At 32.3% G+C, this 14,692-nt stretch overlaps 1 protein-coding gene and 1 non-coding gene across 7 annotated transcripts; both read right to left on the bottom strand.

The window, feature by feature from the left end:
- Positions 1-595: 595 nt before the first annotated feature.
- LOC132268202 (factor of DNA methylation 5-like) lies at positions 596-12,063 on the bottom strand. Of its 6 annotated transcripts, none has more exons than XM_059768994.1 (9): positions 11,797-12,063; positions 11,363-11,538; positions 10,154-10,354; positions 9,990-10,031; positions 9,667-9,867; positions 7,854-7,984; positions 6,008-6,211; positions 5,637-5,840; positions 596-5,092 (listed from the first exon to the last, which is right to left on the bottom strand). In XM_059768994.1, exons 2-9 carry the CDS (start codon positions 11,511-11,513, stop codon positions 4,859-4,861), a joined length of 1,368 nt encoding a protein of 455 aa, XP_059624977.1. In that variant the 5' UTR covers positions 11,514-11,538; positions 11,797-12,063; the 3' UTR covers positions 596-4,858. The 6 variants fall into 6 exon arrangements, with proteins under 6 accessions (XP_059624977.1, XP_059624978.1, XP_059624979.1 ...); XM_059768995.1 differs by having other exon boundaries at positions 596-5,098; positions 10,154-10,345; positions 11,797-12,062; XM_059768996.1 differs by having other exon boundaries at positions 596-5,098; positions 6,008-6,202; positions 11,797-12,062.
- LOC132272296 (small nucleolar RNA snoR143) lies at positions 1,152-1,281 on the bottom strand. The gene has a single exon (XR_009470036.1). It is a non-coding gene; the product is annotated as a small nucleolar RNA snoR143 (small nucleolar RNA).
- Positions 12,064-14,692: the final 2,629 nt, after the last annotated feature.

A 14,692-nucleotide genomic window follows, 5' to 3' on the forward strand; every position in this document is an offset into this window, starting at 1 on the left:
CAACATAACCTGGGACAACACCGTTTTCCTGCAAAGAATAGAGGAGAAGATCGATGAATATTGACGGCACCGGTGTGGTGCCTGCCAAGAGTTCTCCGAAAATCAAGTCAGTCATCAGAGTTCAAAAAAAAAGGTAAGGATTTAATATTACGTTTTTTCTCATCCCTGATTGACTGGTAGTCGGCTGTCCCTTAGTTCGTTGTAAGATCAGAGGATATTTGTTGTAGAGATTATTTGCTCTTTTGAATTTGAACTTGTACCGAGATTATCTTTACCCGGTTGAACAACTTTATATTTATCTTATCTGGTTATTTAAATTATCCTTATCACTTTTATTTCCTAAAGAACCCTCGCTCAGTAATTTGAATTAAATTTATGTTTTCTCCATTCACATAGGGTGGCATGTGGAAAGCAAGGAGGAATCAGATTCACAATCAATGACTTCCGGAACTTCAAAATTTGTTCTAATCACAAACATAGCGGGCGCAGGGGATATAGTGAGGGTGAGCGTGAAAGGTTCAAAGACAGGGCCATGGCTCCCCTGCCTCCGCCCCAGCCTAACACTTCAAACGACTTGCATTTGGACTGTAATTCATTTTGTTTTGTTTTTTTTTTTTTAAATATTAGGTTATGAAAGTTTCTATAGAGTAGAGTTTAATGCACCAAATTTGAGTTTTACATTATTGTTGTAACATTTGAGTTTTACATTATTATTGTAACATTTGAGGTTTTTTCTTTTTTTATTTTTTGGTCATATATTATAAACACAAAACAAGCCTTAATAGACAACTTTTACAAACGTTAACACTTTGTTTGTGACACTAGGATATCTTTCGTTCCCTTTTAAATTTAGATTTAATACTACAATCAAACCAATCCAACTCACACATAATTAATTAATTATATATATATATATATATAATTTACAGATCAGCTTGATTACTTAACAGTTAACACACAAAAAGGCTTTTGAAAAAAAAAAAAAAAAATTTTGAGAAAATTAGATTTTGGTGATCAAGATTTAAATAATAATAATAATAATAATAATTGACCTTGAACTCAAGAAAAAATGATTAATAACCAAATTTTAAAAACAAAATTATGCTACTAAAACAAAATAAAATGTCAACCCAATTCAAAAATCAAATCTATAATATGAGATGGAATCAGTAGATAAACTGGAGTAGAAACACAATTCATCTGTGGATACCATCTCTACGGTTGTCTGGCCGCTGCCTGATTTCCCTTAAATCCGTTACCAAACACAGCTAATTTCTTAGGCTCCATCTGGAACAAACTTAAGGTGTATCAGGCTTTCTCTGTATGCACAGTTTTATGTAGAGAGAGAAAGTAAAACCTCTCTCTACAATTATCAAGTGCAAATGCACACCCAAAACAAATATCAATGTTGTAATAACGAGTCTAATTTTTTAAGTGTCGTTGCGGAAGAAAAATACCCAAATCGAAGTCGGGAAGGGAAGGGAAGGGAAGGGAAGGGAAGAGAGAAAGAAGACAGGTTTTGTGATCTTAGTCACTGAATCTTGATTTCTTCTTCGTCTTCTCTCTCTACACACCAAATGGAATGAACTCTCTCTCTAGATATAGACAACCCCCTTGCTCAAGCCTCTCCCTTCGTAATTATAGCCCCTCTCTATTTGTATTAGGGTTTACGGAGTACAACTTTTTCTTCTCTCTTTTTATTTTCTTTATATATATAACTAATTTTTATTTTTATTTTTTATTTATTTATAGTAAACCAAACAAACTTAGACTTAACGACTAAGTGTACTGTAGCAAAATAAAAGCACGAAATATGTTTAGCATTATTTGCTGCAATAAACATATTCTCGTGTTTTTACTTTAAAAAATATTGCAACAAATTTACGTTACTAAACAAGTTTTGAAATAGTGTTGAACATACTTTGAACGAAAACATTACTTCTATTTCGGTTTAAAGCAAAAACACATGGTAATTGTGGTTGCCAAACGAGAAAATACTTTTGATTTTATTTTCTCTTTTTTATTTTCTTTATATATATATATATATATATATAACTAATCGATCCCTCGTGCTAATAGTAAACCAAACAAACACAAACTTGCTAATCACTTTCGACTCTCACCTAGTAATGCAATATCTGTTGACTCTCACATTGATCCAGCAATACGGTCCGTCACGCAATAATTCGCAAATCAAGTACGATATTTAAGTTTAAACCTCACTTTTAATTAATTTTGAATTGAAGACTAGTGAGGAGTAGTAAAGTTAGACTTGTCAATGGAGCAGATCCTACTCTGGATTCAATTCGAATTCAATCCGATTAGTCGGATATGAATTGGACAAAAAATCTGATAACTCGATTACGATCCAAATTCGATAATTCGTTAGTTTAACAAATTGGATATAGATTATGCTAATATGATATGATAATAATCCAATCAAATCCGATTAAAATTATATATATAATTATTTATCAATAATTTTACATATATATATATATATATATATATATATATATATATATATTTTTCTTTTTTTTCTTAAAAGTCTGACATGGCCAATCCACCTCATGGTGATTATTTTCGGGATATTTTTCAGCTGTTCTATCATTTTCCTATTAATAATTCTCCCAATTATATATGTCCGTAAATAAAATTTTAATCCGAATTCGATTCGATCCAAATAAATGCTAAATAGGAGATGAATTGGAATATTTAATCCAATAATTCATCAGTGATCGAAATCTGATAATCCGTTAACTTAATAAGTCTAATATGGATTTGATCAATCCAATCCCTTGACAGCCGGGTCTACTTTTGGGTACACAACATATAATTTTGGAAAGTCTATTGTTTACTAATATTGAATAAATCAAAATGTTTCCGTGAATAAAATGATAAATTGGTCGCGAATAATTGAATTAGAGCAACATTTTCTTATCTTCTTCTTGTATAAATTTATTACTAAAATTCTATGAATATTATTGTCCGTATTTTTTGTTTTTGAATATATATATATATTTTTACAAATGACACTGTTTGAATTTTGATTACACAATTATTGCACTTCTATGTTTCGCTTACTGGTCTTGCTGGAATATTAGTTGTCATATTAGTTGGCAAAAAATATATTTTATCACGTTCAATGTGCTGGCCCTCGCTAATTATTTCCAAGATGTTTGGCTATTCAAATTTCTGACCATTTCCATTCAAAGTTTTCTTCTTCTTTTATTTTTTATTATTTTTTAAATTAACATGGTCAAAATTTTCAATTGAATGCCTGGATTTCTCCTTCACTATTTTTTGTTATTTTAAGAAAAAAATAAAAAAGAAAATCAATTCCAAAACATGGATCACTGCAGCTAAAGACAACATTTTTTTCCTCTTTTTTTTTTTTTTTTTTCTATTTATAATTTATAGATGTAAATTACATAACAGGGAGAAATAATAATAATAATAATAATAACCATAAGATCAACTCAATACGACAACAAAAATAGAAGCATGAAAACAATCAAACAATGAGAGTGAAAAAGAAAGTAAAACACTAAAATAGAGATATAAAGAGCAAATTTTAAGTCACTAATAAAATAATAAAATGAACACAAAATTGACGCATTTATTTGCATGTTATTGTGTGATTAGCTCGCAATCAATAATTTCGAGATCATGCAATAATTTCTCACAAGCTCAATTTCATTTGGTATGATGACAATGTGACAATTTAGCCCCCCAATAACCATTTAAAATTTCAAACCCCCGAGAGGACGTGGGGTAACCGATTGAAACCGATTGAATAAGTCTCATTTTTCTTATTTTTAGCTCTAAGGAAAAGTGAACACGCAGGCACACACACTTAACCTATTTTAGTAATATATAATAACATGTAAAGGCAATTTAGTAAAATTGTAATATAATTGGGGCGGGGTGGGACAGGATAACCCTCTCCTGACCCCACTCCGAAATTGATCGGGTTTTTAAAACCAGTCCCTATTTACATAAACGGTTCCCCAAAACCGTCCCAAAAAGGGTGGAGCAGGGTGGTTCCCCACCAGATTGGAGAGTTTTGCCATCCCTAATTTCATTGCCTTCAACCTCAATAACTAAAAGTCTAGAACATGATATGAAGGCCTCACATATCCAAGTATAGTTCCAGTTTGAAAATTCAATTAGGCTATAATTATCAGTATATAACCCAAAGCAAAGACGTTAAGTTATGCATATGCTGTTTATCTAGCGCTTAATAATGAAAATCAGAATGATAGAATTAGAATGCATTCATCAATGTATTTCTTCAACCTGGATAATCTTTCAAGACAAGTCATTCTTCCAAATCTAGGTGCTTGCTCACGCGCAAATTCAAGAGTGCTCCTCATCTATGTATTTCTTGAAGCATTTTCTTGCTTAATTCATAAAATGAATTATTCGAGATATCGTATTCCCCAAATACCAATTTCCGAACAAGTCAACATTCTTTCTTTCATGCCATACCAACTTAAGAAAACAAGCCAATCCAGCAGTCACAAGGACGAGAGCCTAAACTTCAAGAATCAAAATGCAACTTTAACGGTCATTTCACAGTTTCGGCATTGTGACTCTTTACAATTATCGCTCAGTATAGATTGACAAACCCAGAATCTAGAGGTAGCATAAATTATCCGTGTTTCATAAACTTCAAATCATATGTATTAGAATGTTAACCAAGTCAAAAACCACTTTACAAATCTGCCTGGCATACTGATAAGGTCTCCTTGTAGAAATATAAACATAGTTAACTAGGTTCGGCATAAAATAACAATTCATCGAGTTCTTTATCTTTCTTTCTTTTCTCTGTGAGATCCTATTTTTTTTATAGTTTTTAGCATACTCTTGCACGTTTACAAGTCTTCTGTTGTTTGATGATGCGCTGAATTGCCTCCTTCAACCTAGCTTTTCGTCCCTCCTTAAAGTTCCAAATTTCAGGAACTGGATACCTTCCACTTGGATTGTATTCATTCAACTCCAGTAATGCGTTGGCTACAGCCTTGTATGCTTCCTCGCCCCATTCCTTTCTCAACTCTTTCAATTTATCATCATCTTCGTCTATAGTTTCCTGCACCTACAGCATTCATAAATCCACATAGAATGTGTCGTCTAATTTAGTTATGAATCCATTACTGTATGATCTGTGTAGTATAATGAGGTACTTGTACCGTTATGAACATAATTTTCCATTTTTTTTATTTATTTTTTTGGCATCTAAATAAACTCACTCTAAGGCAGTTCAGTATCCACTTAATTGCTTCGTTGAGTACTATATACTTTCTTTATCAGTACATAACTATGTTTCCGTCAATTAAACGGGACCATAATGCCTCCCTTTTTCCGCAATGTGCTGTATTAGATTATGGCTTTCTATGTTCAAATGGCATGTATGACAAATAAAGCCAATCATTTCAATGGGACATCCAAAACACACCTTTTTCAAAATTAATAGTAGAACAATTTTTTTTTTTTTTTTTTTTCCTTCTTAGAACTAGAATCTTTTCACTCTCTATTTTCACTGAATGAAGCAAAACATTTACCAGATCTAAGTTCAATCAGTGACAGTTTAATTATTTAGATTCATTGTGTGGATGGTAGGTATTCAAACGTACCTGCAGTTTCTGATCAAATTTGAATGGATACCAGTTTGAATCTTTCAAATTCTCTTGCCACTGGGAACATAGTTTAGCAGATTCCTCCTCCCAGCATCCACCGGGGAACTTCGCCAGGCATGCATCTCGAAACGGCTGCGGATCAAGTTCCCCCATTCTTTTAATTCCAAGTACTGTGCGTTTGCTTTGCCGACCATCCAAATTCTGGGTGGCAAAAAACGAGGAAACATTCCATTGAGAAACAATTTGCAGATGTTAGATATAATTTAGAGTTCGATTTTCTAGCAGAACAAAAGTTATGGTCATCTAGTAAATAAAAATCCAGTCTTCATATTTGATTCAAGTATAAGCTAAAATGAGTTAAGTCATACATTTATCAGTTCTTTGCGGACTTCTTGAAGCTCAATGTTGCTCGTGTGCTCTCTAACTATCAGAGTTTTATTAAGGCTTTCCAAATCTCTCATATCATCTGCTTTTTCCTCTAGTTCTATTCTCAAAGCATTGATCTGGATACCAGAATTATCATCACATTCTGCAGGGTTTTGATCTTTCAACTTTCCTTCCAACTGCATCAGCTATACAAATTTTATGCAAGCTTAACATAATACTCTAATCAAGTTGTCAACAGAAAAATAAATAAACAAAAAAAAAAAAAAAAAAAAAAAAAAAAAAAAAAAGTCTACATTCGTATTGAAAGCAAAACAATTATAAGATGAAATCAAAAAATAAATAAAAGCAGTAGAAAATAAGATATTTGAGCAGTTAACAAGCATAATTTGTTTCACACATATGGTTGTTGAGCATAATATTAGGAAGTAGGACACCTCATGCTAGTATTTTGACACATTGATACATGTTAACAGGCGAGAAACATGGTAATTTAAGCATTGCAGAATACATATAAGAATCATCAAACCAGAGGAACTTCCATCTAAACAATGATCCTAAATCTTAATTATTAGTGCCTTATTAAAATGCTTCTCTAAAAAGGAACATAAAAATAAAAAAAAACACAGAGACAAATTGAGTGAAGCATATACCAGCAGAGAGTTTTAAATGATTCAGAGTGGCAATTTTACCTGCACTTTCAGGGTAACTGGAAATTTTTTTTTGCTGGGGGAAGAGAGCGCTCGTCATATGCTTAGGGTAGAGTTTCTGAAATTCAGCCTTTATCACAAAAGGGCATTAGAGAGTCTAAGCTAATAAAAAATAGCTGTTCTTTATAATTCAACTTTTATTTATCAAATTTTGATTTTATTTTTTACTTTATTCATTGCACATTTTAAACATGTGCGTTATGTTGGGTTGTGTCTCAAATTCTTGAAGATTGCAGAGTACTAAAGAAGTCCGACTCGTCGTACTATTACAGACCAATCGCTCTTTCTGAGAATTGCAATCAGTCGCTCTATCGGGAACCAATTGCACTTGCCTAATAAGTTGCAGATTTGCCTTCATAAATAGAAGATGTTCCTTCCTAGAGACTGTAGACTTGTGAAGCAAGGCTGTATACTTGCGGAGGAAATTGTTTTTTCATTAGGCTTCTATTTTAGAGTTGTGGTTGATTTGGTAACTTCTTGTTAAGCAAGTTATGGGAATGTATTGGAGACTATAAATAGATGAGGGAGTTGTTTTGGAGAGGTGTGAAGAGAGAAAGAGTGGTTCTGGAATTTTTGTCCTAACACCTTATTAAGCCTTGCCATACGAGGACAAAATTGTTACCATGGTCTCTCATTACCAAATAATTAATAGTAGAGCCTTACACGTGAAGTAAACATATGTCATCAGGGACAGAGCCATAGCATGCCCAGGGGGGCAGCTCTCCCCACTAAAAATCTTTTATTTTATTTTTGTATATAAAATTTATTATTATTACTCATAAAAAATTTTGTCCCCTCAAAATTCTCACATCTTCTATCTCCGTCACTATAAGTCATCTTGTATCATTACAGAACATCTCTTTTTCTTTTACTTATGGTATGTGTATTAGACTGGATACTTCAAAATTTTCATAAAATAAGTTCATCTCTACTAAATTTGACCACGTGTTCATTCTACTAAGTCAACCATAAATTTGTAATTTTCCACAGATAATCCACAAAGCTTATTCCATATCAGCCTCTTTTCACGATTAAAAGTGGTAAAGGGAGAAGCCAGAAACTTGTTCCCTCTTCGAAGGGAAACCTAAGGGATATTTTAACAGAAGACAAGTACACTTACCTTCACCGGGTCATTATGGTGCTCGTGCTCTCCCAATATTTTGGTTTGATTCTCAAATCCTATCTCTTGAGATTGAAAGAATTGCTTCAGCTTTGTATATCCTAGTTTGGGGCATTGTATTTCACCCAATCCTGTTTTAATTAAAATAGGAAATAAGAAATTGAACAGAAAACATCTCGCATATATAAATGCCCTTTTATATGTTTATGCTAGTTAACTGTACACTAGTCAAGTGTCAAGTACATAAAGTAAAAAATCAAAGAAAGCAACAAATAGCATGAGAAGAAAAGAATGAATCGTTTTAGAGGCATGATTGATAAGCATGCCTTCCTGGGGGGAAAAAATTGACTGATAAGCACGTAAAGTGAGAGACTAAATTGTGCTGAAGTAGCTATATCTAAGAGGCAAACAAGATTACAAGGTTCCATTCTTCTAAATGTCTAATTGTAGGAGCACCTCATATGAAAACTTGATTCCATTGGCATACGATTACCATCAGGCGCTCAAATTTTTAGCATAGAAATAGAGAGTACAATAACAACTTAATAACAAAAAGAAATGAAGGCAACTTAACCAATGTATCATTTTGGTTTTAACAATAAGTACTCTTTAAGCCTGTTCAGAATGATGTAAGGCTGACCACTCGCAAAGAACTTCACAAACTTCTTTTTGACGCTTGAATTCTAACTGTGCAATATTTTCTGAGACTATGAAATGGCAAGGAATGAAAGGTTTTACTAAGAAGCTTTTTATTTTAGAAAAAGAGAACTTCATTAAAATAGATACATATGCACACAGAAGCATAAATGGTAGTGTCCGGGATTGAGTATGCTTTTAATTACAGGGGCATCTTTTCAATGTTACAAAATAATAAAAATAAAAATCACCTCTGGCATGTGAAAGTCCGATCTTTGGCCAATTTTGTTCCTAAGAATCTAGGTACAAAAATTTGCTTCGAATTTCTTAACAAATGGCTTTTCAAAACAGAACTAATCTGGATAACCAAACTGAAAGTGAAGTGAGCAATGGATATTCATGAATTGACATCATGTGAGACTCATATGAACTATCTTTTGGACATTCTTCCCTCATGTTGTTAAGTCGGCTTAGTCTTTTGGTTTGAGTAGCATTACTTATTAAAGGCTTTGTCCCCACTTATATATGCCAAATGATAAAGATCCATGTATTGTTGTTTCGAAATTCATTTATGTTTTTAAAACTGGAAAAGCAAGAGTAATATGATAAAGCATCTTTAGTAAGGCCTTTGAAAAACTAGTTTTCAGAAATTTTCCAGAAAGCAGGATCAATTTTTTCCTTCAGAAATGAAAGCCATTTAACACCTGAAATTGACACATCCGCAAATGTTTTTATTATTTCCATTTCAGAAATGACAACCACTCATGACGCGTCCCCAAAGCCTAAATCACATGCATCCTTAGTATTTAGATGTGCTTAAAACTAATGTGATCATGTCACAGCGACCAAGAGGTATTGGGCAGATCAAAAAACTTATTAGGAAGATAACACTTAACCTACATAACTGTCTATATTTGTATCAAAAAATGACTAGACATTCCTTTAAACTACAACTTCTAAATCCAAAATTCATAATTTGTCCCGATTTGTCAGAAAGAAAAAAGAAAACCTACTATCTATTTTTGTAGTCTATTCAGAAAGTCGGATCCTATACCTCCATCTTTCAAGAAATTTAAATCATTATATGAGTAAATACATTAAGGAAAACATAGTTAGCCTTGGTATTAAAATTTATGTATACAAAATAAATACTATCATCTAAAAAGATGTCACATACCTTCAATGTATGCTTTGATTGGCATATCTTTCTCCTCCACCTCATACTCTATCTGCAATAGCTCTTCATTTTTGTTCTCCAGGTCAGTATGGTGCTCATGCTCAAGTGTTTTGACTTGGTGATCGAATTCTTCCTTTTGAAGCTCAAAGTCATGCTTCAACTTCTCATGTTTTGATTTTAAGCTTTCACCTTCTACCATTGCTGGGATGCAAGCATTTTAAATCATTAGATGAGTATGTACATTAAATAAAACACAATTAACCTTTGATACTACAATTTATGCATACAAAGTAAATACTATCATCTCAAAAGATGTGACATACCTTCAATGCAATCTTTGATTAGGATGTCACCTTCTTCCATAGCTAGGAAGCAAGCATTTTAAATCAATATATGAGTAAATACAATAAATAAAACACAAATAGCCTTTGGTATTAAATTTTATACATACCAAATAAATACTATCATCGAAAAAAATGTGACGTACCTTCAAGGCATGCTTTGATTAGAATATTTTTCTCCTCCACCGTATGCTCCGTCCACAATAGCTCTTCATTTTTCTTCTCCAGGTCACTATGGTGCGCATGCTCAAGTTCTTTGACGTGCTGCTTGAATTCTTCCTTTTGAAGCTCCAACTCATGCTTCAACTTCTCACGTTCTGATTTTAAGCTTTCACTTTCTACAATTTCTAGGAAGCAAGTCAAGTAGAATAGAAAATTGAAAGAATTGACAAAAGAACAAGACGTAAAAGGTACAGATCCATTTTTACAGGTGCTATCGATGAACATGTATTATGAAAAGCAGAGTTACCAGATTGAATACATCCTGAAGTAACCTATAACTAAGAGACAAACAAACTATAACGCTGTATTCTTCTTAAAAATTTCTAATTGTACGAGCACTTATATGAAAATATAATAACTTTTGATATGTATCCTCAAATATTTAGTATAGAAACATATACAAATTGTGTTACAGAAATTTAATTTAAAAAGTGAGGGCAACTAAAACAACCATTTGGCTCAAGGTGATAAAGCACTGGAATTTCACGAAAAGAATTTACTATTTTACATTTATTATTTATTTTAGGAGGGATGAATATAATTAAAAAGCATAAAACATACCTACAGAAGAATAACACGCAGTGTTCGGGAATGAATATGCTTTTACAAAAAAGTCATATTTTAAATGTTCAAACGACGTTCAATTATACCATGCTGAAATCTTAACTCTGCTACAAACCTCTCAAAGGCTTAGTTACTCCTTGTACATGCAAAATAATTAGCTCTCTAGAAACAATTTCCCGCCACAATCCTCTTAAAGGCTCAGTTGCTCATAATTAGGGCTGTAGTAACAGCCTCTACCTGCATCTTCCCTAATCTCCAACTCTGTAAACCAAAATTGTAGTTTTTTTTTTTTCAAATTCAAAAAGTAGGGCCATTGTGAGCTCTAAAACCTCAATCTATTTTTATTTTTTAAAAAAATAATTTATTTATTTATATTTTTAATGAATGATGTTTTGAACCCTCTACTTTGTCTTTGACACCCTAAATCACATTTACAACTACACATTTAGCCATCATCATCAACAATCTACATTACAAATAGTAGTAAATTTAAAAACAACCGATTTAACCCTTCACACCAAATGTTTACATGAAAAAGAATCACTAGTTCAGATAGATAATGACCATACCTTGAGCATATGATTCAAGCAGTCTATCTTTCTCCTCAATCTTACACTCCTTTTGATACAACTCTTGATCCTTGTAATCAACCTCCTTATATAGTCTAACAACAAGTTGGCGCGCTTTTTCTAACTCCTCCTTGAAATTGCAATCCGCCATTGAAACATAAACAAACTTGAGGTGCCTGGGAAAACACCCAACACCCAATATATAATCAACACGTTCCACACATTTCAAGTATCATCAAAATGTTCTGTAAATATTGAACCAGAGATCATCCCTTGCTAGAACGAAACCATTAACAATGAACAAACCCTAGAGCACTTTAGGGGAAGCCAAGCAACAAAATCAACAGATGAAATGAATAAAAAAATTATTCCCAAAATTTGAAGAATGAAAGAAACGGCAATCTAAACATCCAAAATGTATGGGGTGATTTTACCTGTGAATGTGTGTGTATTTCTTTTTCTTTTTCTTTTTTCCCTGTTCTATTGTTAATGGTTGCTCTAAAAAAATTATTTCCAAGAGAATTAGGTTTATAAAAGTGGGGTTTCAACTTTCAATTGATATTATAGGGAGAGAGACTGAAGAGCTTAGAGTATGCTACAGGACGCAGTGTGTGAACAGTGTGAACGTTATGTACGAGTCGCCGGAAGAGAGGAATTATGTATGAAGAATAGCGTATTCTGGATTGCGGAAGAATAGTGTGTCGCAGCCAATCATAACCGAGGCAAACTTACGGGTTGGGTCGTGATTGGATAGGACCATGCCGAATCATGTAATAACTTTTTGACTTAATGTTAGAAAAAGCTTCAAGATGATCTTGGCTCTTGGCTAATTTTTTTTTTTTTTTTTTTTTTTTTTTTTGACTTTTACAATTTTTTTTTGGTTTGACTTTTACATTTTTTTGTAAGTGTGCAATAATAAATAGCCGAAGAAGACCATCGGATCAAGCCAGGCGGCTCGACCCTTAGACGGTTGCCTAAGGTCCCAATCAACAGGAAGGTCCCAAAATTTTAAAATTTTCTTATATTAAGTTATACTATAATTATTTGCTAATATTGTTAAACTTTAATAAATATAAAAATTTTATATTAAGCCTCAAAGATTTATATCTTAAAATAACTTTTTTGTCCCTGCCCACTCGTTTTGATTTTATATTAGGCCTCAAATATTTATATCATAAAATAACTTATTTTTTCTCTTTTCTCTCTCCCTCCTCATTCATTCCGATTTTATATTTGGCCTCAAATATTTATATCCTAAAATAACCTCTCTTTTTTTCTTTTCTCTCTCCTCCCTCATTCCATTGAACTCTAATTGATATATAAATTTAATATTAGCCCCCAAAAATTTACACCCTTGACTTTTTTTCCCTCCTTTTTTCTACTCTCATTCGCGTTTTACAATAAATTCTAACCAATATAAAAATTTAATATTAGGCCCAAAATTTTGTATCATTAAATATATTTTTTCCCTCTTTCTTTCTCTCTCATTCATGTTTTTTACACCAACACTAAAAACATTTTTGAGTAAGTTACACCAACAGTAAAATATTAAATATCTATTTAACGTTGTTGTTTGGAAAAATAGCAAAAAAATTCCATATATATATATTATGTTTTATCTTCTTCTTTTCAACAAGTCTTCTTATCCCACTCTCTATGAACTCATTTTTATTCTCTTGAAAATTTTGTAGAAGTATTGGACTTGGGTTTTCTAAATTAGGTTCAATGGTTATTTTTCTTTAATTATTTTTTAATTTTATTAACTTTTGTTATTATAAATTTATGTGTATATATATTTGTATATTTTGTTTTTTGAGTTGTCACTAATTTTATTTATATTGTTAAAAATGTTATTTTTTATTTTTTACCTAAGGCTTCAAATTAGATTGAGCCGTCCCGGGATCAAACTGGGTGCAATTAAATTGCCAAGGACTTTTTTAAGAGGTTTTAGTTTTGGGACTTTTTTCATGCGTTTGTTGACTTGAGTTTTGACAATAAATTACAGAAAGATAGTTAATTGGAGTTGAGGTATTGTAATTTCGATTAATAAAAATAATTGCAAAAGTAGTAAATCAATAACCCACCTTCAAACGTGGTGATTCTCTCCCTTTTAAAATAAAAGAGGCTCTCCTCCCAAAGCCCTTGATCTGAGGCCGAGGCTTGCTCCCAGATCTCTTTTTGTGAGAACATCCACAACGAAAGTCATTTCGGCCAATGGCTTGTGCTGTGGCGAATCAAAACATTTGGCATGGGCTTTTTCATTTTGTAGAGCCCACACCATATTCCAAATTTTATTAGTGGAGTGTGGAATCGCGTAAAAGTCCACTTACCAAGTGAAACATTGTGTGTGGCTTTTTTTTTTTTTTTTTTTTCCGAAAAAAAAGTTGTCTTTGATAGAGGTTTTACTAGTATGAATTTAGTATTAAGGATATTTAATACTATATCCATACCAGTTTCAATTCCCTAATTACGAACCTATAGTTTGCATACATACATTAGTATAATTATGCTGTCTATAGATTTTATTGATATTTTCTTTGACAATAAAAGATCCTTGTTTATCAATAGAAGATGGCTGCTTATAAGCCTTAGTTTCCAATTTGGAACCAGTTTCAGTTTCAGGGTCAACCCTTTTTAATATTAAGACTTCAATAGGCAGATGATAGATTGAGTGAATAATTTTATTCTCTTTCGTGGTCCATATTTTAAAAAAAATCATCGAAAATGTTTAAATTTATAGTGGAACGATTAGTGATGCAAAACCAAGAAACAAAAAGGTATAACTACTTTTTTATTAGTTAAATAATCATAAAATTGAGTTTTAAAAAGTTGAAATTGCTCTTTATTAGTAAAGTCTGTTAAAACTAATATTCACCCCTTTCTGAAGCGGTAGGAGTAAATTCCATACCAAATTCTCGAGGTACTGGGCCTCTTTCTGGTTGATATACACTGTGGAATTTCCTGTGCAGATTGTTGAATTCCTTGCAATCTGACTTCATTAGTCACTCGTTCTTCTGGTTTAGGATCTCTAGTCCTAAAATGTGAAAAAGAATGTCTAAAAGATGAAGGGAAAGAAACCTTATAAGGAGCATTAATTCCTCTATATGGTGTACTTCTGGCTAAATCTAGATTTCTTCTAAAATTTAGAAGAACATCACCATCTTGATCTTGGATTACACAGTCCAAATTCATATTTACAATAGGCTTTGGAAGAACTGCACTCTGAATTGTCCAATGTTCATGAAGTGTTACTTCACTCCAAGGAATCAAGCTCTAAGTAGCAATGTTTGAAGTAAACACTAATAATCAAGCTCTAAGTAGCAAAGTTTG

The sequence above is a fragment of the Cornus florida genome, unplaced genomic scaffold, assembly GCF_030987335.1.
Source record: "Cornus florida cultivar Cherokee Brave unplaced genomic scaffold, ASM3098733v1 CherokeeBrave_3.0.0_Hap2_Chr08, whole genome shotgun sequence".
Lineage (NCBI taxonomy): Eukaryota > Viridiplantae > Streptophyta > Magnoliopsida > Cornales > Cornaceae > Cornus > Cornus florida.